A 24,809-nucleotide genomic window follows, 5' to 3' on the forward strand; every position below is an offset into this window, starting at 1 on the left:
CTTTAAAAATACAAAATAATTTTTCTAAAGTATTTTTCAACTAACATATATTTTAATACGAATAGCTAATGTAACCCAAATCTATCTAGAATGACAGCCAAATTGCAATACCAAGGGGAAGGTACTTCTGACAAGAAACAACTTTCAACTACTAGAGATGTTTGAGAGGTAGAAGACAACTAAAGTCAGTCACGATCTAATTACTAATAAATGGGAATCTTCTAGGTAATATTCATATGTGAAGATATTTTTTCCCATCTAAAGTCATGGAAAAACCATTTCTACTACAGAGAAGCAACATTTAAACAAATCATGGAGATTTTGTAGATGGTATTTGTATTAGGGAAGCTTTATCATCTGAATTTCCAGGATTTCATGTCCAAGTCCAAAGTCTGTGTTACGTCAGTGACTTAAACAGCTCATTAACAAATTTAACTCAGTCTCCCTTTCCTCACTTCTTGTCCCAGTCTCCACTCCTACTATATTACCATTAACTACAACAAAGGACCTACAACTATTTAAACTATCCCCCTACCCACCTCCATTCTGGTAACATCAGTTTGTTCTCTATAGTCAAAAGTCTGTTTTTGGTTTTCCTCTCTCTCTTTTATCCCTTTATTCATTTGTTTTGTTTCTTAAATTCCACATATGGATGAAATCATATGGTATTTGTCTTTCTCTAACTAACTTACTTCGCTTAGCATAATACTCTCTAGATCCACCCATGTCATCACAAATGGCAAGGTATCATTCTTTTTGATGGCTGAGTAATATTCCATTATACACATAAACACACACATCTTTTTTAAATTTATTTATAATAAATTTATTTTTTATTGGTGCTCAATTTGCCAACATACAGAATAACACCCAGTGCTCATCCCGTCAAGTGCCCCCCTCAGTGCCCGTCACCCATTCACCCCCACCCCCCGCCCTCCTCCCCTTCCACCACCCCTAGTTCATTTCCCAGAGTTAGGAGTCTTTATGTTCTGTCTCCCTTTCTGATATTTCCCACACATTTCTTCTCCCTTCCTTTATATTCCCTTTCACTATTATTTATATTCCCCAAATGAATGAGAACATACACTGTTTGTCCTTCTCTGACTGAGTTACTTCACTCAGCATAATACCCTCCAGTTCCATCCACGGTGAAGCAAATCACACACCACATCTTTAACCATTCATCAGTCAATGGCTCTTCCCTTGGTTTAGCTATTGTTGATAATGATGTTATAAACACTGGGGTGCAAGTGCCCCTTCAAATCTGTATTTTTGAATTATCTTTTGAATAAATAACTAGCAGTGTAATTGCTGGATCACAGGGTAGTTCTATTTTTAACTTTTTGAGGAACTTCCATACTGTTTTCCAGAGTGGTTGCTCAAGTTTGCATTCCCACCAACAGTCCAAAAGCGTTCCCCTTTCTCCACATCCTTGCCAACACCTATTTTGTGTGTGTGTGTCTTTTAACCGTTCTGATAAGGTATAGGGTTATATCTCATTGTAGTTTGATTTGCATTTCCCTGATGATAAGTGATGCTGATCATCTCTTCATCTATTCATGTCATCTGCCCATTTTTTAATTTTATTATTCATTTTTGGGGTGTTGAGTTTTATATTTTGGATACTAAACCTTTATCAGAGAAGTGCACTTGTTGTGATGAGCACCAGGTGTCATATGGACATGCTGAGTCAATATATTGTATACCCCTGAACCTGATATCATTCTGTTAACTGGACTTTAAATGAAAACTCAGAAGAAGGGTTGCCTGGGTGGCTCAGCAGTTGAGCGTCTGTCTTTGGCTCAAGGCGTGATCCTCGAGTCCCGGGATCGAGTCCCACATTGGGATCCCTGCCTGGAGCCTGCTTCTCCCTCTGCCTGTGTTTCTCATGTGCCTGTGCCTCTCTTTCTGTGTTTCTCATGAATAAATAAATAAAATCTTTAAAAAAAATTAGAGCAAAAAACAAAGGATTTACAAGTCTTTTTATAATTAATTAAAAACTCAAATTTTATTTTGTGTCTAGCATGCCCTCAATGTTTCCCACATCTGTCAGTTTTTAACCTTATTTTTTTCGTGTGATTGATATTTATCTGGCTCACTAGAGTGTAAACTTCAAGAAGTCAGAGACCAAGTCTGTTTTGCCTATCACTGTATTTCCTTACATGACATTTAGTAGGTATGGAATGTATATCTGATAATTTACTATATGAAAGAATGTTTTGAAAAGATTTATATTTACCATGAGGCCTAATTTTATCATTTTCCTTTTCAGCCTCATTCTAAAACCTATACTTTCCAATTCTTAAAAATTTAACAATAATGTAAAAAATGGGGTTAGTATCCAAAACATATAAACAACGGATACAACTTAAGAACAGAAAAACAATCTGATTACAAAATGGAAAGAAGAATAAATAGACTTTTTTTCCTCAAAAAAGAAAATACCAAAATGGCCAACAGGTACATAAAAAGATGCTCAATATCATTAATCATCAGGGAAGCGCAAATCAAGACAAGATCACCTCATACTAGTGAGCATGGCTATCATCAAGAAGACAAGAGATAAATGTTAGTAAGAATATGGAGAAAAGGGAACCTGTGTGCATTACTGGTGAGAATGTTTAGATTGGTAGCACCCCTATGTCAAACAGTATGGAGATTTGTCAAAAAATTAAAAATAGAACTACGATATGACCCAGCAACTCCACTTCTGAGTATGTATCCAAAGGAAATGAAAACAGGATACTGAAGAGATGCACTTCCATGTTTATTGCAGCATTATTCATAGTAGCCAAGACATGGAAACAATCTAAGTGCCCATCAACAGATGAATAGATAAAGATGTGAAATACATGAGAAAGAAGGAAATCCTACCATTTGCAACAACATGGATGGACCTTGAGAATGTTATGCTAAGTGAGATAAGTCAGGCAAAGACAAATACTATATGATATCACTTATATGTGGAATCTAATAAAAGCTAAACTTATAAAAACAGAAAGCAAAATGGTGGTTACCAAGGGGTTAGCAGTGGTAACAGAAGAGATGTTTAAGGTACAAACTTACAACTAGTAGGTAAATAAGACCTAAAGATCTAATATACAGTATTGTGATTATAGGTGACAATATTGTATTATAAACATCAAACTTGCTAAGAGACTAGATCTCAATTATTCCCATTACAAAAAAGAAATATAATTATGTGATGTGATAGAGGTGCACTGATGCATAGTGCATATATTACATACATATTGCATAGCACAATATATAGATAAATCAGTATATGGTACACCTTAAATTTAAAAACATTTAACAATCGTTAACTTTTTAAAGATATTTTTACTAGAATAGACAAATATTCATAGCATATATAGAATATTTCATCTTCAGCATTTTGCTACTCATAAACAAAGTATCTATTTCTAGGAATTTCAGCTAGTATGTTATTTTTAACCAAGTCAAATTTTACTTGAGGTGGCCATCCCAGATTTAGGTGCCATTACTTCCTGACACAGGACTGAGTTTTCCTTCCATGAAAAATTTTAACTAAGCACATGTTTCTCATGAAGTGTGATTTGTCACACTCTTCCACGGAAATATAAAATTGGGCCTGATCCAATGTAGCAAGAATCAAAAGGCTAATTTCTCTTCCCTCTGGTTGATGTGATCGTATTATAAGGTTGTCAGCATGAGACATCTATTTTCTGTTACTATCTGAAAGAAAAGAGAGCACACCCAATTACTAATTTTCAAAAAGCACTTTTTAAAAAGTAACATTATAATTTTTCTCTCAAAATGTTTTTTTAAATGGTCCAGAGACAGTAGTCCACCGAAAGATCACTAGATTCTGATGTAAAGAATTTGTTAGATATCATTTATTATACTTCCCAGAGATAAAGTAATACATTTAAGAGCAAGAAAATGATCAGACTGAGATAGAAACTAAAAATTCAAACCTCGGAGGCCTACAGTATTTTATTCATGCCTCAGTTTCTATATCAGAGAAACAGATTATTTCATTACGTATACTTTAGTGAGAATTTGCTGTTATTCTTAAAAAATTATTCATAAAATATTTTGCACATGATAGTCCAATAAGGTATCATAATTTAATAATTTCTTCTTACTGAGTCATTGTTCTAGAGTGAACATTGAATTCAAGATAAAGAAATAAACACATTTTAATACATATGCATTCTTTTTTTAATATTTATTTATTTATTTGAGAGAGAGCGAGAGCAATCACATGAGCATGAGTGTGGGGTGGGGCAGAGGGGGAAGAAGAGAGAATCTCAAGCAGACTCCCTGCTGAGCACAGAGCCCCTCACCCAGCTGGATCTCATGACACTGAGATCATGACTTGAGCTGAAATCAAGAGTTGGATGCTCAACCAACTGAGCCACCCAGGTACCCTTATATATGTACCCTTATATATTCTTTGTGATATAAAACCAAAGCATAAAAAAGCAAGATAACAACTTAAAAGCAAATTCATGTGCGATAATATACCCTATATTTTAAAAATAACTTGATGTTCTTCCTGGGGTGGCCACAAAGAAGCAATACAGACAAACCAAAAGAAAGGGGGAAAAACTGTTGCTTACTTGCAACTGAAGATTCTAGTAGAGTTTCTTGCTGGTTTTTTGACTCATGGATTTTTTTTCCTCCTGTTGGCTGGGTGTTGCTGACATACCCATCGGGTTTTCTCTGCCAACTGAAATTAAGATTTTAAAAGATGCCATCCTCTCAAAATCATTCGTTTCTTCTCAGAAAATTCACCATATGTTCAGCTATGCAAGTTTAAGTTTTGCTATTGTCTTCATTTCAATGCCTAGTCAAATCTTTTCACTCTGCATTACACAGTTACCAGAAAATGACTTTTTATTCTTAGCAGCCGGCTGAGCATGAATGGTATTCCTATAAAATCTATTCACTGCTTTGTAAATCCAAGCAATAATTTAATACCACAGTATGAATCAAGTAACTTATTCAAGATGTTTTTCTTACAGATTCTAAACAGAAACTCCTTTGATAATCTGGTACTTTGCCTTCCTCAGAAGGGGAAATGGACTAAATCATCACTCAAACATTTTATGTTACCTTACTGAAATACAAAAATCAAAGAAATATACATATACATATAAATGAAGAAAGCATTAGCTATTTTACTGCCTTTTATTTAGAAGCAAGTGTTTTGGTATTTTGTTCAGGAATAGATTTCTCCAGCCTACCTATAATGTTTCCAATTTTACAGCATATGCTCACAAGTGCTATTTGTGTTTAGGATTTCAAAGTATAAGTTGTTTGTGTTTCATTCTTAGAGTTCAGCCATAGTTAGAAATCTCATCAGCAACAAAAAATTATATAGATGTCTGATTCCCCACAGTAAATAATATCAGCTACTTCTTAATACTGTAGTTGCAGTCAATAATTTAAGATGACTCATAAAATATACGTTAGCGTGAGAAGGCATAATGATCTCATCAGTATGTTAACAGAAAACAGCAACACTTAATCATATGGAGTGATGGCACTGACTATACAACACTGATGTCTAAAGAATTGCTCATGATCATATTGCCATATATATCCTTATAAGTATTTGATATTAATTTCAGACAATAATAATCTTTTAAATACCAAACTCTATAAAACGTAAGTTTTCCTATATGGTTTATTTATAAAGCAATGCTTAAGACACTGGAGATGATGTTAATAAAGAGACTTTAAAATGTTTTTTAAAAGATCATAAATAATTAGAAATATATCCACTGAGAGTATATGAAGACTTAAAGAGAAAAGAATAAAAAAAGATTCCTAAATATAATTCAGCATCCATTTTATTACAGTACATTAAGGGACACATAATTAAGGGACTAAATTATTTACAAATAATGTAGAAATCCAGGATTTACAAAAAGAAAATAAACTGTCTCCCAGTCACTGCCATAAGCATAAGAATAAATCAATGCATGACACATGGCTTTGACATTGATGAGGTTACAGCCCAGAGGGAGGACATATAAACAATGACCTCTGGTATATATTGATGAATTCTATAACATACGCATGCACAGGGTGCCTAGCACAGAAAGGACTGCACAACAGAGCCAGCCTAAGCGGTCTGTAAAATGGGAATAAGCATTTCTTATCTCTCTATCCTCCCACACTGGCTTTTCAAGATTTTACCTCATTCTGAAAAATGAATGTCAAATATTTTTATAAACATAATAGTTGTCTTAATAGTAGGAAATTTAGGACCTGGAAGACATTTTCTGGAAAGGTCATCCCAGATGTATCTGTTCTTCTGTAAAGGATATTGCCTATCTTGGCCTTTGAGCCATGTGGGTCACAGCTGGAGGTCCAAAATCTAAACACCAAATGGTCATCCAGTGGATTCACAGCCTACTCTGAATTGGAGTAACTCCTACCAGTGTGCTCTCTTCGTCTCAGTTTCACAATTTAAAAAGGAAAGTGAAAATTTATCAAACAGTATAAAATAAAACCTATGATAAAGGTGAACAGAATTGTCTAGCTGGTACTGAATGATTAATTGGTTCACTTCAGATAGCATCTCATTATATCCAAAAGCTTAGTAGTATCAAGATCAACCAGACAGAAAGGCTATATAACTACAAAAAGTTAACTTGTAAAAAACTTTTGGCTTATTGAATATGGGCTATTTAAAAGGTAAAATAAATTAAAACACAATAGTTATGTGCCATGCTGTTATGGCATATATATTTAAATCCATGAAATCTATTTTATTATCTAAAATATACTTTTGTCATATTTTTCTTTTTTTTTGTCATATTTTTCTACATAAGATCATAATGTACATATTCAGGATCTGATGAACTGGGTATATGACAGTATTTCATTTATATTCTAAAACTCAAATGATCTTAGCAGACTAGTATGAAGTGAAAAATTAATTTTCCAAACATACTTTAATAAAAACTTCCAAAGGACTTGAACCTGAAAGAAATTCCTCTTATTATAGTAAAAATGTAACATCTGACCTATTTTCAGTCCTGGATTATTTTCAGGTTACAGATACCTGAGCCTCATGGTTTGTATAAGAAGGTGACTAATGCCATGAAACTAGGAATTTGAGCAAAAGGAGGCAAACTTTAAGCACAATTTGAGCAAGAGGAGACAAACATTAAGTACAATTTAAGTCTCAGTTATGATATTTATAAAACTTGAATATGCTCACTGTTACCTCAATGCTCTAAAAAAGAGTACAATAAAATTAGTGGAAAGTCACAAGTTATATTGATCCAACATTATTTAAATAATATCAAGCACACTGTATTGTTATTATATGGAATTATAAGAGTGGGCTTATTCTCTGGAACAATGGGAACGAACAGAGCAGAGCTTCCAAATACCCATTGAGAACCTCCTCTATGGGCTCAGTATAATAACTGATCATGTATAACCACATGAAACCAGATCTCACACCTTCTCCTACATACAGGGTTCATAGTACTGTGAATGTAAGATTCATGAATAAGAGAATAAAGAAGTTTAAAGGATTTGCTACACAAGCAATTTCAGCTAAATAGTAGTAGGAACAATGACTTTTATTATAAATTTTTAAGACACTATTAATTAAAACAAATTATAAAGAAACCAAGTCACAGAGAAGTTAAATGATTTGTCCAACATGATTATAAGAGGGAATGAGAAGATTATCTCCTCCAGGAATCTAGCAATTCTATTTAAGTTATAAAAGATATACCATGATGAATTGGAGCAGAAATTAATGAAACTGAAAAGAGGAAAATAGAGAAAATCAATGTACCAGAAACTGATTCTTCAAAAAGATAAATAAAATTAATAAGTCTCTAGTCAAGCTAAGAAAAATAAGATGAAAGGACACAAATTACTAACATTAGAAATGAAAGAGAGGACATCACTACAGATCCTATGGACATTAAAAGGATATAAAGGAATACTATCAACAACTCTACGCTCTCAAATTTGATAACCTAGATAAAAATGGACCAATTCCTTGAAAGACACATTTGCCAAAACTCACACAAAGAAGAAATAGACAAAATGAATAGTCTTAAAAGGAAACTGAATCAACATTAAATAATCTTCTAAAACACACAGTACCTGGCCCAAATGGGTTCCCTGGTGAACTGCACACCAAAAAATTAAGGGATAAATTATACCAATTCTTTACAATCTCTTTCAGAGGATAGAAAAAGAGGGACTATTTCCTAATTCATTCTATGAGGTCAGTATTGCCCCTAATACCAAAAACCAAACAGACATCACAAGAAAAAACTATAGACCAATGATGAACATAGAACAATGATAAACATAGACTCACTGATCCTCAACAAAATATTAGCAAATTGAATCCAACAATCTGTAAAAAGATTAATATAACAAGACCCAGCAGGGTTTACCTCAGGTATGTGAGGCTAGTTCAACATTCAAAGATCAATTAATATAAGGATTGTTAGGTCAGTGAAAATATTCTTTAGATACCATATTTTTTATATTTTTTATTGGAGTTCAATTTGCCTACATATAGTATAACACCCAGTGTTCATCCCGTCAAGTGCCCCCCTCAGTGCCCATCACCCAGTCACCCCAACACCCTACCTACCTCCCCTTCCCCTACCCCTTGTTCATTTCCCAAAGTTAGGAGTCTCTCATGTTCTGTCACCCTCTCTATTTCCCACTCATTTTCTCTCCTTTACCCTTTAATCCCTTTCACTATTTTTCATATTCTCCAAATGAATGAAACTATATAATGTTTGTCCTTCTCCAATTGACTTACTTCACTTTAGATACCATACTGATGGATAAATTGCCATTATACATATGTCCAGACCCACAAAATATGCAATTCTAAGAATGAACCAAAATGTTAACTACAAACTCTGAATAATTATGTGTCAATGTAGGTTCATCAATTGTAAAAATATACCATCCAGTAGGGAATGTTGATGGGGAAGGCTATGCATGTGTGGGGCAGGAGATATATGGGAAATCTCTATACCTTCCCCTTAATTTTTCTGTGAACCTTAAACTGTTTTTTAAAGAAGTCTTTAAAACAATTGTGTTGAAAAAAAATTCACCATGAGGAACTCACTTTCTTTAATAATCATAAACACAAATACTTGTATAGTACTTACTGAGTACTATACTCAGTAAGTATATGAGGCACTATTATAAGTATCTTATATATTATATATTAACTCCTGTAATTCACACACCAGCACTGATTTAAGGAACCCTTCATTCTTATTTTACAGAGAATGGACATTTGATACAAGTGCTATCAGAGCACACAGCTAGCAAGAGGCCTAACCAGGATGTAAATAAGTGGTCTCAACCTATGAGTGAAATACCCTGCTGTACTTTCAAACCTCTAGCTGTTTGGTGGGTAAACCCAGTCAACAAGATTGTGTCATCACATGCAGGGCCTCCATGTGATTGTGAGCCTTGCCAGACCAATCAGTGTGTAAAGAAACTTATATCAAGCTCAGGTGCTTCTAAGGAGGCCAGGGCCATACACTCAGAGGTACGTGCTTGGGGACAAAGGTAACTTCCCCACAGAAAGATCTCTGCTGAAGTCTTCTGAAGTGCAACTTTACTGTGCTCTTCCTACAATCATCTCTTCCCCTATCCAAGTCCCTTTATTTTTTTTTAATTTTTATTTATTTATGATAGTCACACACGAAGAGAGAGAGAGAGAGAGAGAGAGGCAGAGACATAGGCAGAGGGAGAAGCAGGCTCCATGCACCGGGAGCCCGACATGGGATTCGATCCCAGGTCTCCAGGACTGCGCCCTGAGCCAAAGGCAGGCGCCAAACCGCTGTGCCAATCAGAGATCCCCCAAGTCCCTTTATTCATATGGATGCCTAACAATTTCCATTCTACCTTCCTGAAAACTATGAAGAAAAGTTAATGTTGTTTAAAAAAAACAAAAAACAAAACAAAACAAAAAAACCTATGAAGCCGGGCTGCTCTATATCTGTAATGAAATACAAACAACTGAAAACTCTCAACAGTTTTAAGGGATATTTGTTTTTATTCTTGGTATAGGGTAGGCTCAACCCATCATATATAATATTTAGACCAGATTCTAAAAACAATGAAGTGATCTGGGGAACTATTATAAACTTTAAAGTAAATATTCTGCTGTTCTTCACAAAACTCTAAGATAGAGAGTTCTTAACACTTTCTAAGTCATTGTTCCCTTGAAAACTAAAGGTCATGAGCTTCCCACTTCAACTGCACACTTGTGTATATTTGCCCACAATTTACTCAAAATATGTTTACTCAATTTCAAAAGGCTTGCTGATTCACACTAAAAGTTCTTACTGTAATGCAATGCTTTTACTCTCATTTACAGATGACAAAACAGAGATTCAGATGTTAATTAATTTAATTTGAAACATACTACTAGCACATGAAAATAAAACCCAAACATTCCTGACATGTACTCTCATTCATTTTATGCTACACAATTCATTGGTTCAAAAACCTATCCTGAGCCAGGTACTATACTGTATCCAGGGGATATAATGGGAATCAACATTACTGTTTGGTACTCAATGATCAGGAAAGCTTCAACAAATTACACAAGATAACTTCTAACTCAGTTGACAGGAGGGAACTTAGGGGAGTATTTCAAGTCCATGCTAGTCATTAGAAGGCCAATGTTAACAGACAAAGCTTCAAAAATGTTTGGGTTATATTTTCTCAACTTAACATCACATAGAATGTTAAGTGCTTATAGACATCATACAAGACCATAAGAACTCCAAACTTACTGAAAAATCCATTTTGTGGCTTTTTTTCACTGTTATGAGAAATAACAGGACCCAATAATCTATTAGTTTTCTGATCAATATCTGGCTCAAGAGTTTCACATACCTTAAATGGAAAGATGTGGAAGCAAAGTGTCAACACGTTTAGATAGCTCAAAGAAGCCCTACTTTTTGGCAAGACATTTTCATATGTTTGAGTAAGAGAGACCTATTCTTTCTTTCCTCCTGTGTTTCCTTTGCTTTCATACAGAACATTTCATTTCCAACACTTCTGGTCACCAAATGTGTAGGAGCTTTAGCCACAACAAACAGTTCTGCAACACCAGCTGAGTGTCCTAAAATTTAATTCAATTCTGACACTATCTACCTAGAGATAGCATCAGATCCCACAGGTTAAGGACTCAGTTCCAAAAGACCATCTCCCTCTTCAGATGCTAATCCCAAGTCCAGGTAGTTAACTGCACTTCTGATCAATCAGCTATAAATTGAAGATTGCCACAACCCCCTCCTCAAGTTCAGTTAATTTGCTGGAGTGGCTCACAGAACTCAAGAAAACACTTATTTATGTTTGCCAGTTTATTAAAGGATATGACAGGGCACCTGAGTGTCTCAGTGGTTGAACATCTGCCTTTAGCTCAGGTCATGATCCTGGTGTCCCCACAGGGAGTCTGCTTCTCCCTCTACCTAGGTGTCTGCCTCTCTCTGTGTGTCTCTCATGAATAAATAAAATCTTAAAAAAAAAATAAGGGATATGACAAAGCATATCAATAATTGTCAGATGAAAAGATACACAGGGTGAGGTCTAGAAGGGCCCTGAGTGCGGGCACTTCTGTCCCCATTGAGCTGGGTACCTCATCCTCCCAGTATGTAAATGTGTTCCCAAATCCCATACTATGGGGATTTTACAGAGGCTTCCTCACATAGGTATGATCAAATTTTAACTCCACATCCAGCTTCTCTCCTGTCTTTGAAGGCTGTAGAGATGGAGTTAAAAATACCAAGCTTTGAATCATAGCTGGGTCTTTCTGGTGACTAGCTTGCATCCAGGAGCCTTTCAGGGCCCACCCAGAGTCACTGCATTAGGGGGGAAAAAAAAGATGCTTCTTGGTCAACCTGGGTGTCTACAGCAGCAGGGAGAGAGAACTACTAGGCAAAACTTCAGGATCAACTTTTTCCAAGATTCTAAGAATACTAACAGGTAACATATAGAACATACTTCCTCAAGATAACCTGAACCCTGAAAATGTCAGCCAAAGCCACAAAAGGTCAGCTGACTTGCAGTAATGTTCCAAGGATTCTTGCTTGAAAGCCATATCAGCAAGTATCTTCATACATATTATTACCACTTCCTACAAAATGGGTTCTCTGCCTTTAATTCTATTAATTGCTTCTTCCTGCAGAATCCATGAGTGACAGAATCTTACCCCTCACTTGTCCATGTCACTATCCAGGTACTTGAATTCTCATACAATGACAAGATATATAATGAGCCATACATAATGTACTGAGCTAAAATATCACATCAAGCAAAGTGGTGTTGTAGTCATTTTTACAGATTGAAAATAGTCAGTGAGCAGGTACAGAGCTAAGAATTTTAAGTTTCCTTTTAATTTGAAAGTCTGTAGTCCCTTGGAATAAGCCTTTAAGGAGTAGCAATCTCTACAGAGCTGAGGCCTATAGCTTTAGAGTATGTTCGAAAATCGCCAAATGTGCCAATGTGGACAACTGGTAAGAGCAGGGAATAATAAACTTATTTACTTATTTATTCATTCATGAGAGAGAGAGTGAGAGAGAGAATGATCAGAGAAAGCAGCTGAGGGAGAGGGAGAAGCAGACCCTCTGCTGAGTAGGGAGCCTGTCTCAGGGCTCAATCTCAGGACCCTAAGATTGTGACCTGAACTGAAGGCAGACACTTAAATGACATGGGTACATGTATCCCTGAAATAAATAAATCAATCCTTAAAAAAAAAAAAAAAAAAAAAAAAAAAAAAAAAAAAAAAGAAAATCGTCCCATTCATTGTTTTTAAGTGAAAGAGATATTTACAATGAGTATCTAGTATTCACTTGGAACTTACTTCCATAATCTAACAAACAAAAATCCATGAGTATCTTCATGGTTTAATCCAGATGGGAACACTCATTCATCACAGGAATTTGCATCTAACAAGGACAATTTACAAGACCTCATATTGACAAATGATAGCCCAAAGTCAGGGCAAGAGGTAAGAAGTCTATTGTTATTGAAATTGAGGGAACATTTTCACTTCTGGTAATTTATGCTATGAAAAAATTTCAGATCAGTGCAAAAATATGTATGTACATGAATGATCATCCCAACACTGTTTATAATAACAAAAAAACAATAAAATAGCCAACATTAAGGGATTAGTTAAATAATTTGTAGTAAATGCATTAATAAAACTCACTTGAAAATATGATGTAAATCTATGAGAGCTGATGAAAACCATTTAAGTAAAAAAGCATATAAGACTTGTATTTTGTTGTTGCTGTTTTTAATTTTTTGTTGTTGTTGTATTTTTTTTAAAGATTTTATTCATTTATTCATGAGAAATGCAGAAAGGGAGAGACAGAGACCTAGGCAGAGGGAGAAGCAGGCTCCCTGCAGGGAGCCTGATGTGGGACTGGATCCCAGGACTCCAGGATCACACCCTGGGCAGAAGCCAGACGCTAAACCGCTGAGTCACCCAGGCGTCCCTAATATTGTTTTTTATATGTATCTAGGCCTGAAGCCCTATTTTTTTTTGCTAAAAATATACTTTTAGTATACTTAAAGGTGGATAAATATATACAACACACTTTCATAGAAAAAAAATCATGCGGGAATCCCTGGATGGCTCAGCGGTTTAGTGCCTGCCTTCGGCCCACAGTGTGGTCCTGGAGTCCAGGGATCGAGTCCCACATCAGGCTCTCTGCATGGAGCCTCTTTCTCTGCCTATGTCTCTGCTTCTCTCATGAATAATAAAAATCTTTAAAAAAAAGAAAAGAAAAAAATCAAACATTTTTTTTTGTATAATATAAATGATAAAGGGGAAAAAAGTTACATGAACAGATTACAGACATCTATCAATCTAGCAATGGGCGACTTAGTCTCAGCCCTACTGGCTGTAAGCTTTTAAAGTTAATTCACAATCACTGAAGATACTCAATTCTTTTTTCAAACACATTATCAAATAATAAAAGTGAAGTTTAAAAAGACCATAAGAAATAATTTATCTACTTTCCAAAGTGAGATCAGATGATAGAATCCATGTTTGTCAGTGTCTGGCATAAAATAACTGCCTACAAATGTCAGATATTAGTACTGAAACAAGAACTTTCATATACACTTACTTGCTTGATCCCTATCAACTCTACTGGGGAGATAAGGAAGGCATTACTGTTACACCCAGTTATACAGACACAGAAACCAAAGCTCTCTGATGTTAGTTGCTTAACTAACATCATATAGCTAATAAATAGAGAAGAAAACTCAAATCATCTACACTCTAGTAACAGAACTACACTGTAACGCCTGTAAAAGAAGAATGGAAGTGTCCATTGGTACTAATACCTTAGGTTGATAAACACGGCCTTTTATTATTTCTTTTTTATGTATTGCCACAAATTATTTTCTCTCCTACTCTTCTTTTTTTCTAGTTATTGTTATCTCTGCTTTCTCATCTTTTCTCCACTGCTCCTTCCTTTGTATTCTCCTTTCTTCCTGTGCTTTTCCAGCATGGCTGCTGTCCCCTGACAGCTATTTCTCACTGCTTTTTCTTCTACTCCACCCTGTATCTTCCTTTCTCTCAAGTCATCTGTTTCCCTGTAGTGCGCCGGAGACAGATGGCATGCCCATTTTGTTGAGTAGGAGTGCCACTCTGTGCCAGTCTGTGGAAAAACAGAGGGTGGAGGGAGTGGTGGTATGGATGGCAGTAAGATAAGGTGTGCTAGTCCAACAATTTGCAAAATTTTAAATATAGCAACTAAAGGCTGAGTAGGGATTGAGACAGATAGCACAGAGAACAGGGCCAGATATATCATCATGTTAAATCAAGCTCTTATTTAAACTATCTTCAGTAGGAGTATATATATGTAGGACAATGTATATATGAATATATGTAATGATATATATATGTACTATATATATACATATACATATAGTACAGGTAGACTTTGATAAGCAAAGAAAAGTTAAGTAACAGATATATCATCATGTTAAATCAAGCTCTTATTTAAACTATCTTCAGTAGGAGTATATATATGTAGGACAATGTATATATGAATATATGTAATGATATATATATGTACTATATATATACATATACATATAGTACAGGTAGACTTTGATAAGCAAAGAGAAGTTAAGTAAGAGTCAGACTGACTAAGAAAGTCATCTAGATTTTAATTAAGCTAAAGTTCATGGGATTACATCAGGCAAAAATTAGATAGCAAACTAAATTTGCAGATAATTTAAGAACACAATGGAGTTACCTCATTAAGCTTTGTATTCAAGCAAGTACATTCCAAGCTTAAATTGTTTAAATAAAGTCTTAAAATCTTCACTGCAATTTGCTAGAGGATCTGATCTTAAATATGAAAGAAACCAGTTTCAAAATATTCATATTTCTATCCTATGCTTACACTTTTTTTTTCCAAATCCTATTTTTAATTCTAATCCCATCTGTAATGATCTTTTTTCTATCTCACTTTATATTGTGAGCATTAAAAATTAATAGCAATTAAACAAAATATTTCTAATAATCCCACCACACTACATAGGGAGATATCATTAAGTAACAAAATACAAACTTGTAACACACACAGATACAAATGTACAAACTTCAAAACTATCAAGGAGCTTAATATAGTAAAAATTCTATACCTAACATAAACATTCGAAAATTTGAGATAAATGATCTTCATAATCTTTTTCACTGCTTCTTGAATAACAAAAACAACAAAGGCTAGTAGCAGAGATTTGCTAAGTAAAAACATGATGAAATTATCAGACATAAAGGCATCCAAAGCAAACCAAAATGGAAGTATTTCAAAGTAAACATACATTTGATGACTTGTGGATAGAAGAAAACATTCCCATTCTTAGTATAAATAATTGGTTTTGTCTGTCCATCTGGCTGAAGTCCAACAAACAGTCCAGGGCTTTTTATGGATTCCAGGCTTATAGATGCATTTTCCAAGTTCTTCTTAATTTTAAAATGACAGTCAGTATCTCCTATACCCTGTGATCAATATAATATGATTTCATAAATATAAGCAAACACCAAAGGGCAGAATTTAAAACCAGTCACTTCACAAGAATATAATTTTGTTTCATTTTCAAATTTTCATGACAAATACAGAACCTTTTTACATGTATTGTACCATGTGCTTCACTCTGTTCCATAAGATTCAGAAATACAAACCATGTATTTGGCTGAGGCAAGGGTGTATGCCCTGGACAAAAGGCACTGAGTAACAAAGAAGCTTCAACTGAGGAGAGTGAAGTGTATTATTTCATTTCAGAGTTACTAACCTCTGGTGAAAAGAATACTAAAATGTGAAATTTTCCTTTTGAAAAATACTCTTATATAATGAAAAAGAGGGTAATTCTCATTCTAAATCCATTTACATTTAAACATAAACCAATTTTCTGTGCTATTCTGCATTTTTCTGAATTGAGGGTTTTTTTTAAAGATTTATTTATTTATTTATTTGAGAGAGAAAGTGTGTGTGTACAAGAGAGTGGGAGGCAGAGAAAGAGGGAGAAGCTGACTTCCTGGTGACCAGGGAGCCAGACACACAGGGCTCATCTCAGGACCCAGAGATTATGACCTAAGCTGAAGGCAGATGCTTAACTAATTGAGCCACCAAGGCACCCCTCTGAATTGAATTTTTACCGGTAAAAATTTCACATAATTCACATAAATTACTCAAAGACTGTAACAAAACATGCAAGAATTGGTGCCTATGCATAATCTACATACCCTTCAGATCATCAGAACCCTCTCTGCTTTTAAAGGTCTGTATCATCTAATATTAGAAAATAATTCACCTTTTTCACCGTTTAGTGCTTTAAAAAGTTTTCTTATAAGATTGGGTTCTAAAAAATAAGTTTGTGAAAATGAATTAAAATTTTCAATGCAATTTTTTTGTTAAAAGATAGTTACATTCTGATCTCTAACCTCAAATGTGAGCTTCTTTTAGGCGAGAACCGAGTGTCTGTTATCTGTTTCTCTCTCAGAGTATCAATATGAATTTTCTGTTCTTGTTATGGGTAAAAAATAAAACTCTGGCTTTGATTTGTTCATAGCAAAGTAGAGCATATAACCATACAACAACAACAATAATAATAAAATAATAATAATAATAATAATAATAATAATAATAATAAAGGTCAATAGGATAGAGAGGGACTCCTCGGGTTTAGAGAGAAAAAAAGGACTATACTCAGGAGAATCAGGAAGGGCTTCTTGGAAAAGGTGAAGTTAAGTGTTAAATACGAACTAGGCTAAGTAAAGAGGGGTGGGAGGTAAGAAATCTTAAGCACAGGGCAGCATGAACAAAGGGTAAGAGGCAATAAGTAGTATAGTATATATATAAACAAGCTTGATGTTCTTGAGCAACAGAGAGAGGAAGGTGAATCCAGAAAGGTAGTATCAGTTTGCATGCAACATAGAAAGTCTAGTCTTACTTTAGACCATGGGAGCCACTGAAAGATTTTAATCAGAGGAGTGAGAGAGATAGATCTTAAATTATCTTCAGATAATTTTTCATGCCCCTCTAACATTATCTGCCCAGTTACATAATTCTCTGCAATTTTCTAGCCATGATTAATAGAATCTTAATTCTCACCTGTCTCCAAGTGTGCACCCTGGGGCTCCCTTTAATTATTATTTCTTAGAATTTTTATTTTCCAACAGTTTTAGATTGACAGAAAAATTGAGAAGACAGTACAGAGTTCCCCATACATCTCCACCTATTTTTTCTATTAACATATTGCATTATTATGGCATATTTGTTATAATTAATGAACCAATGCTGACATATTATTAACTAATACTTTGATATTTCCTGAATTTTTAGCTAAATCATTTTTTTGTCAAAAACTCAACCAGGATACATTATATATAGTCACCATGTCTCTAGGCTCCTCCTGGTTGTGGAAGTTTCTAATATTCTCCTTGTTTTGATGACCTTGACAGTTTTGAAGAGTACTGGTCAGGTATTTTGTAGGATGCCTCACTATTGGAAATGTCTGATACCTTCCTAATGACCAGATTAGGGGTATGAGATATTGGGAAGAAGGTTACAGAAAAAAGGTGCCATTTCCATCATATCATATCAAGGGTGCATGCTTCCAACATGACTTATCACTGTTGATGTTGACCTTGATCACATGACCAAGGTGGTGTCTGTCAGGTATTTCTACTGCAAAGTCACTATTTTTACCTATTTCCCCTTTCATACTGTACTCTAAAGAACTCACTATGTGCAAACCATACTTACGGGCAGGAGTTATGCTTCACCTCCTTGGAGGCAGAGTATTTTACATAATTTATCTGGAATTCTATACAGGAGATTCATCTCTTTTCCCCCATTTATTTATTCCATGATTTATGTATATTATTATGGGCTCATGAATATTTACTTTCTACTTCAGGTTATATGGGATGCTTGGATGGCTCAGCAGTTAAGCGCCTGCCGTTGGCTCAAGGTGTGATCCTGGGGTCCTGGGATTGAGTCCCACATCGGGCTCTCTGCATGGAGCCTGCTTCTCCTGCCTCTGTCTCTGCCTCTCTCTCTCTCTCTCTGTCTATCTCTAATGAACAAATAAAATCTTTTAAAAAATTGTTTTTATACTTTAGGCTATTAACTCCTACTACTTTATTCTGTTGCTCAAATTGTTTCAAGTTTGGCCACTGAGATCTTTCCGTTATTCCTAAGTGAAATGTCTCATAAATCAATGTCTGTGTGGGTGTGTATGTGTGTTGGCTATTTTGAACACTTTCTTACTTTCTGGAACTACAAGATGCTTCAGGTTAATTCTGCATATTCCCTGCCTCAGTCCTAGAATCAGCCATTTTTCTAAAGGGCCCTGGATCCTTTTATTAGAGAACGTTATTAGAAACAAAGATCTAAGTACCAGATCTTCTTGTTGCTACTGGGGTTTTGTGGTTTCTAGGCCTTCTCATCTAACAGAGAAACAAATATATACATTTATACTAACTTATGAATATGTATACATTGGTAAATATTCCTATATGCAGTCATTCACATTTATATTAAGCTAAACATGAGCTCATACTGATACCTCCAATTCTAATGGATTATAAATGGATCTTTCTAGCTTCTTCCCCCTGCTTATCTGTAAACTCCCACTTCAACAGTGAGAAAATTGGTTCCCGTAATCTTTCATTTGTATAACTGTTCCATTTCAAAACACATTTATAGTAGTATTAGATTAATAACCAAACTCCCAGGGTGAGCAACTTTATCAGTTAGAATTCAGTGCTTATGTGCAGTTCCCATTTGTTTTTAGTTCTACATACTACACTCATTTCCAAAGATTCTTAGCTCAGTAACTTTTCCCCCATCATCTTCATAAAGGTTGTTTTATACATTTGTTTTGTTTTTTGTTTTATACATTTTTAATAGTTAGATTCTTTTGTCATAGACTATATTCTTTTCTGGGACTCCCAAACCTCCTAAATGATTTTTTTAATTTGCACACATTAAGGTTTACTCATTGTGTTATACAGTTGTATGCGTTTTGCTAAATGTATAAAGTATCTACCATTATAGTAGCATACACAGGAATTTTATTGCCTTAAAGATCCCTATGCTTTACATATTCAACCCTTCCACCCTCCCCTCAAGCCCCTCACAACCACTGATCATTTTACTACCTTTATAGCTTTACATTTTCCAAAATGTCATATAATTAGAATCATATGTACTCTTTTCATACTGGCATCTTAAACTTAACAATATGCATATACGTTTCTCAATGTCTTTTCATGGCTTGATAGTTTATTTTTATTACTGAATAATATCCATAGTACAGAAAGCTGGTATAAACATTCATGTGCAGGTTCAATTTTATGAAAGGTAGAAGGCCAGTGTCTAGATTTGTTTTTCATATGGACATCCAATTGTTCCAGCACCATTTATTGAAAAGCCTGTCCTTTCTCCATTGAAATGCCTTTGTTCCTTTATCAAAGATAAATTGACTGTATTTATGTGGGTCTATTGTTGAGCTGTTTATTCTGTTCCATCGATCTATTCTTCAACAATAATACACTGTCTTGAGTACTGCAGGTTTACAGTAAGTCTTGAAGTTGAGTAGTGCCAGTCCTCCAATTTTGTTCTTCTTCAGTATTTTGTTAGCTATTCTAGGTCTTTTGCCTTGCCATATAAACTTTAGAATCAGTTTGTTGATACCTACAAATAGATTACTAGTATTTTGATTGAGCTTTTGTTGAATCTATAGACCAAGCTGGGAAAGACAAACAACACTCAGTCTTCCAATCCATGAATAAGAAATATTTGTCCACTAATTTAAAATCTCCTTTATGGGACATCTGGATGGCTCAGTGGTTGAGCATCTGCCTTTGGCTCAGGGTGTGGTTCTGGAGTCCTGGGATCGAGTCCCACACTGGGCTCCCCTCAAGGAGTCTGCTTCTAAATGTGTGGGAAATATCAGAAAGGGCGACAGAACATAAAGACTCCTAACTCTGGGAAACGAACTAGGGGTGGTGGAAGGGGAGGAGGGCGGGGGGTGGGGGTGAATGGGTGACGGGCACTGAGGGGGACACTTGATGGGATGAGCACTGGGTGTTATTCTGTATGTTGGTAAATTGAACACCAATAAAAAATAAATTTATTATAAAAAAAGGATTCTGCTTCTCCTTCTGCCTATGTCTCTGCCTGTTTCTCATGAATAAATAAATAAAATCTTAAAATAACAACAACAACAATAATAATAATATCTTCTGAGTTTTAATATTTTTTATATTTTTTCATACATAGACCTCATATATATTTTGTTAGATTTACCTTTAAGCATTTATTCTTTTGGTGCTAATGTGACTGATGTTGTGTTTTTAATTTTAATTGTTATTGCTATTATTTAAGAAATCAATTGACTTTGTATATAACCTTGTATATGGCAGGCTTGTCTTATCACATTAGCCAGGACTTCCAACACAGTGTCAAATAGGAATGGTGAAAATTTAGTTTCATAGTTATTTCCCAAACTTGAGACCCATATCACCTCATGCCTGGATCATAACTACAACCACTAAATGAAGCGAGGATATTTGTGGATTATTAAACCAGTAGGTTTTCATTGATAATTGTTAAAGACTCTCCCACCTATTGGATCAATATGCTCATTGTGTCACTGGTAAGTAGAATCCAGCCCAGAACAAATAAATCTTTGCTCAACTCTGAGTTTCCAAATGGAAGAGTTTTAAAAAATTTATACCAAATAAAAAATCAGAAGTTTGCAAAACTAAGTTTCATTGAGAGATAAAATAGTTGCTAAAAGAAATTCCAAAATTGGATTTTATATATCTAGAACCAAGACTGAAGACTGGACACCACAGAGTTTAAATGATGAAGCTACTTGAAAAGGTAGATATCATATGTGACATAGCAGAAATTTTTACTTAACAAGAACAAGAAAAGCCTATCTGGCACTAGAAAAAGGAGCCTGGGATAAATAGGCTAAAGAGAGACTGGATGTCCTTATTCAAACCCCATTTGTGGTTAATTCTTGGTATAGCAAAGAAATAAGGGGCAGCAAAACATTCATATTTAGGGGAGAATCTCAAAAACTGAGGGACTATCTCAGGAAATTTACAAATTTCCCAGTATTCAGTACCAGAGTAACATGGCACCATCCAGAAAATGAATTAGATATGTCTGAGGGAGGAGTTTTAGAGGACACTGATACAGATTATTACCTTATCCATAGCTCACATGAAGATATCAGGGATCCAGAAGTTATCTCATGCCCCAATGAACTTCTCAGTTCAAGTACTGAGAAGACTAATGACGTGGGAGAGGAATGAACTTCGAACAAGTTGGCAACAGGGTTGGAAACCTTGAGACCAAACCAGATAGGTATCTCAAGCCCATGATATTGCCCAAAATGTTCAGACAACAATATGAGCCTCATATAATATATATATTATATAATATTGTGATGTCCAGGATAAACCAAATCAGCAACACTACAGCAGAGAGCAGTATGGGATTGAAGAAGAGTATATGTCCAGTGGCCCTTCTCCCTGACTTTTTTTCTAAAGCTTTGCATCTAGGTACCATCCAAAGATGAAGGAAAAGAGAAAGAAAAAGAAAAGAAAGAAAGAAACTCTGACTTATTATTGAACTATAAAAGAACTAATCTTTGCACTGGACAGAAACCAAGAGATATAATAGCATTATTTTGGCTCAAAAAAATCAATTAACTAAGCTAAGCATACTGGAACTGTTAGAACTACTAATGTACTTTAGAGCAAACTGTGGACTTTTTGAATCAAACTATTTCATATATTCCAATATTAGAAATATTTCATATTTCTCATCGTTATTCCTGTAGACTTTAGGTTCTCCATAAACTAGCCCATCTTTTATATAGAGGCCAGATTTATGAACTTCAATATTACTACCAACCGACCATAAATATCCTATTAAAAATGGATGATATTTTACATTAAAGATCTCAAGCAACTACTCAGGACTCACACAATTGAAAACCCTTTCCCAGATATGTCTCTTTAAACATGATCTTGATACTTAACCTCCATTAACGTCCTTTCACAGTTGTGTAATTATCTGTTTATATTCTTCTTTCCCCATTCTAGATTGCAAGTTCTCTGAGGGCAGGTGGCATGTCTTATTATAGCTACTGTAGCATTAGCAATGGATATATCTTCTGCCTTTCAGTAGGAACTCAACAAATGTTTGTTAATTCTTCAAAAAAAGATTCTTTTTTACCAATTTCTAACCTTGTAATTTGTTCATATAATGTCTTCCCCTCTTTTTTTATAATGAAAAATGGGATTATTTCCTGTAAATTCACCATTCCCAGTGATGGGTTTCAAGATACACTGGCCCAAAATATGGCACATTAGAATACTGAAATTTCAAGCTGAAAGAATCTGTAAAATGGCAGGGGCAGGAAAGATTTTTTGACCTTTCCCCGAAGCAGGTTGTAAGATTCTAATGTGAGGGATGCTCCGGTATACTGATATATACCAGTAGGAAAGGAGCATCCTTATCTCCAAAGATAGAGGGATGCTGAGAGAAACTTAAATAAACAGGCCTTGTGGTTTCCCCAGGTTTACTACACTTAGCTCCTATTTGGTCTTACTTTATTTTTCTACAGCTCTCCCCTCTTCATCAAAAGTAGCACTAAAACATCCTGGCTTAACTATTCCATCCAGTCTTCATTTCCTTTAAAGTGCTCCTGTGTCGTGTACAACTTATATTAAATAAATACGCTTTTCTCATTCATCACTCCTTTGTTATAGGGGTCCCAATTGAGAACTTAGAAAAGAAAGGTATTAGAAAAAGATATTTCTCCTCTCCTATACAGGAAATTTCTCCTCTCATATAAACCTTACCTTGAACTGGATTACTTTCTGTGACTGTAATCTAGATCACTGATTGTACTTATTTGTTCCCTCCAATAGACTGTAAACATCTGAAGAATATCCCTTTTTCAACTCTTCTATTAAATATAATTAGAGAAAAGAATGAAAATTTAATATAACTAAATTTCAAAACGATACATCTTTAGAGATTCTTTTATTCCTTCTTTTCTTCTTTCATTTAAAAATCTGTTTTAGACTCTTAATTAGAAAGAAGAGACTAAGGATTACAGGTTACCAGAGGAGTTACCAGAGAGGACATGGTGGGTGGATGGGTTAAATAGCTGATTGTAATTAAGTCATGCACTTTTCATGATGAGCATCAGGTGATATATGGAATAGTTGAATTGTATACCTGTAACTAATACAACACTGTTTTAACTAAATGGAATGAAAATTAAAATTTTTTTAAAATTTTTAAGAAATTAAAATCTAACTCCAATACAAACTGATTAATGAAATGGAGATGGGAAATAAAAGAAAATATGTGGGTTCTGAATATAAAAGGGCCATGTTGTACATTGTGTGTCTTCCTACATATCAATAACAAATACCATGGGTGCTTGGGTGGTTCAATAGATCTGGTGTCTGCCTTGGGCTCAGGTCATGATCTTAGGGTCCTGGGATTGAGCCCGATCCTGGGCTTAGCTAAGAGCCTGCTTCTCCCTCTGCCTCTCCCCCTGCTCATGCTCTCTCTCTTGCTCTCTCTCTCAAATAAATAAATAAAATCTTAAAAGAAAAAAAATACCAACTGGACAAAGCCATGTTGGAATACTGATGTGTGCTCATACAACTGCAAGTTAAAACATCTAATGCACCTTTCCCTTATCAGAAGGGAAGAAGAAAAGGACACTTCCTACTCATACACCAATGATATTTTAACTTCTTATTCATTATTTGTTGAGCACCTATCAAATGTCAGGCCTAACTGAAGAGTTTGGGATATTTTATTTTATTTAAAGATGTATTTATTCTAGAGAGAGAAAAACCAGCGCACAAGCACTGGGGTGGACGGGGGCGGGGGGATTCTAAAGCTGACTCCCCACTGAGCATGGAGCCTGGCATGGTGCTCCATCTCAGGACCCTAAGATCATGGCCTGAGCCAAAATCAAGAGTCAGCTGCTCAAGCTACCCCAGAACCCCTAGGATACTTTACAAACAAAGCAAATGAGAATCTCTCCCCTATGTTACTCATATTCTAGTAATCAATACACATTCTATTATACACTATACTATTATTAATGATTTTCATCAGCTTTCTCTTTTCCAGGATGACTCTCTCAATAATTTATTCTTATCTTAAAGTCTGTTTACTCCCAAGGAACAGAAAATCTTTGTTGCTGCCTCA

The 24,809-nt window shown here is 35.0% G+C and overlaps 1 protein-coding gene across 1 annotated transcript in view; it reads right to left on the minus strand.

The window, feature by feature from the left end:
• Window positions 1-958: 958 nt before the first annotated feature.
• LOC144300640 (uncharacterized) overlaps window positions 959-24,809 on the minus strand; it is a 114,427-nt gene continuing 90,576 nt past the window's right edge. The window contains exons 13-15 of the mRNA XM_077876927.1: window positions 15,865-16,042; window positions 4,605-4,714; window positions 959-3,714 (exon numbers count right to left, since the gene is read on the minus strand). Coding sequence (XP_077733053.1) covers window positions 4,620-4,714; window positions 15,865-16,042 — 273 coding nt within the window. The 3' untranslated portion in view covers window positions 959-3,714; window positions 4,605-4,619. The remainder of the gene's footprint in view (window positions 3,715-4,604; window positions 4,715-15,864; window positions 16,043-24,809) is intronic.

The sequence above is a fragment of the Canis aureus genome, chromosome 28 (assembly GCF_053574225.1).
Source record: "Canis aureus isolate CA01 chromosome 28, VMU_Caureus_v.1.0, whole genome shotgun sequence".
NCBI classification, from domain to species: domain Eukaryota; kingdom Metazoa; phylum Chordata; class Mammalia; order Carnivora; family Canidae; genus Canis; species Canis aureus.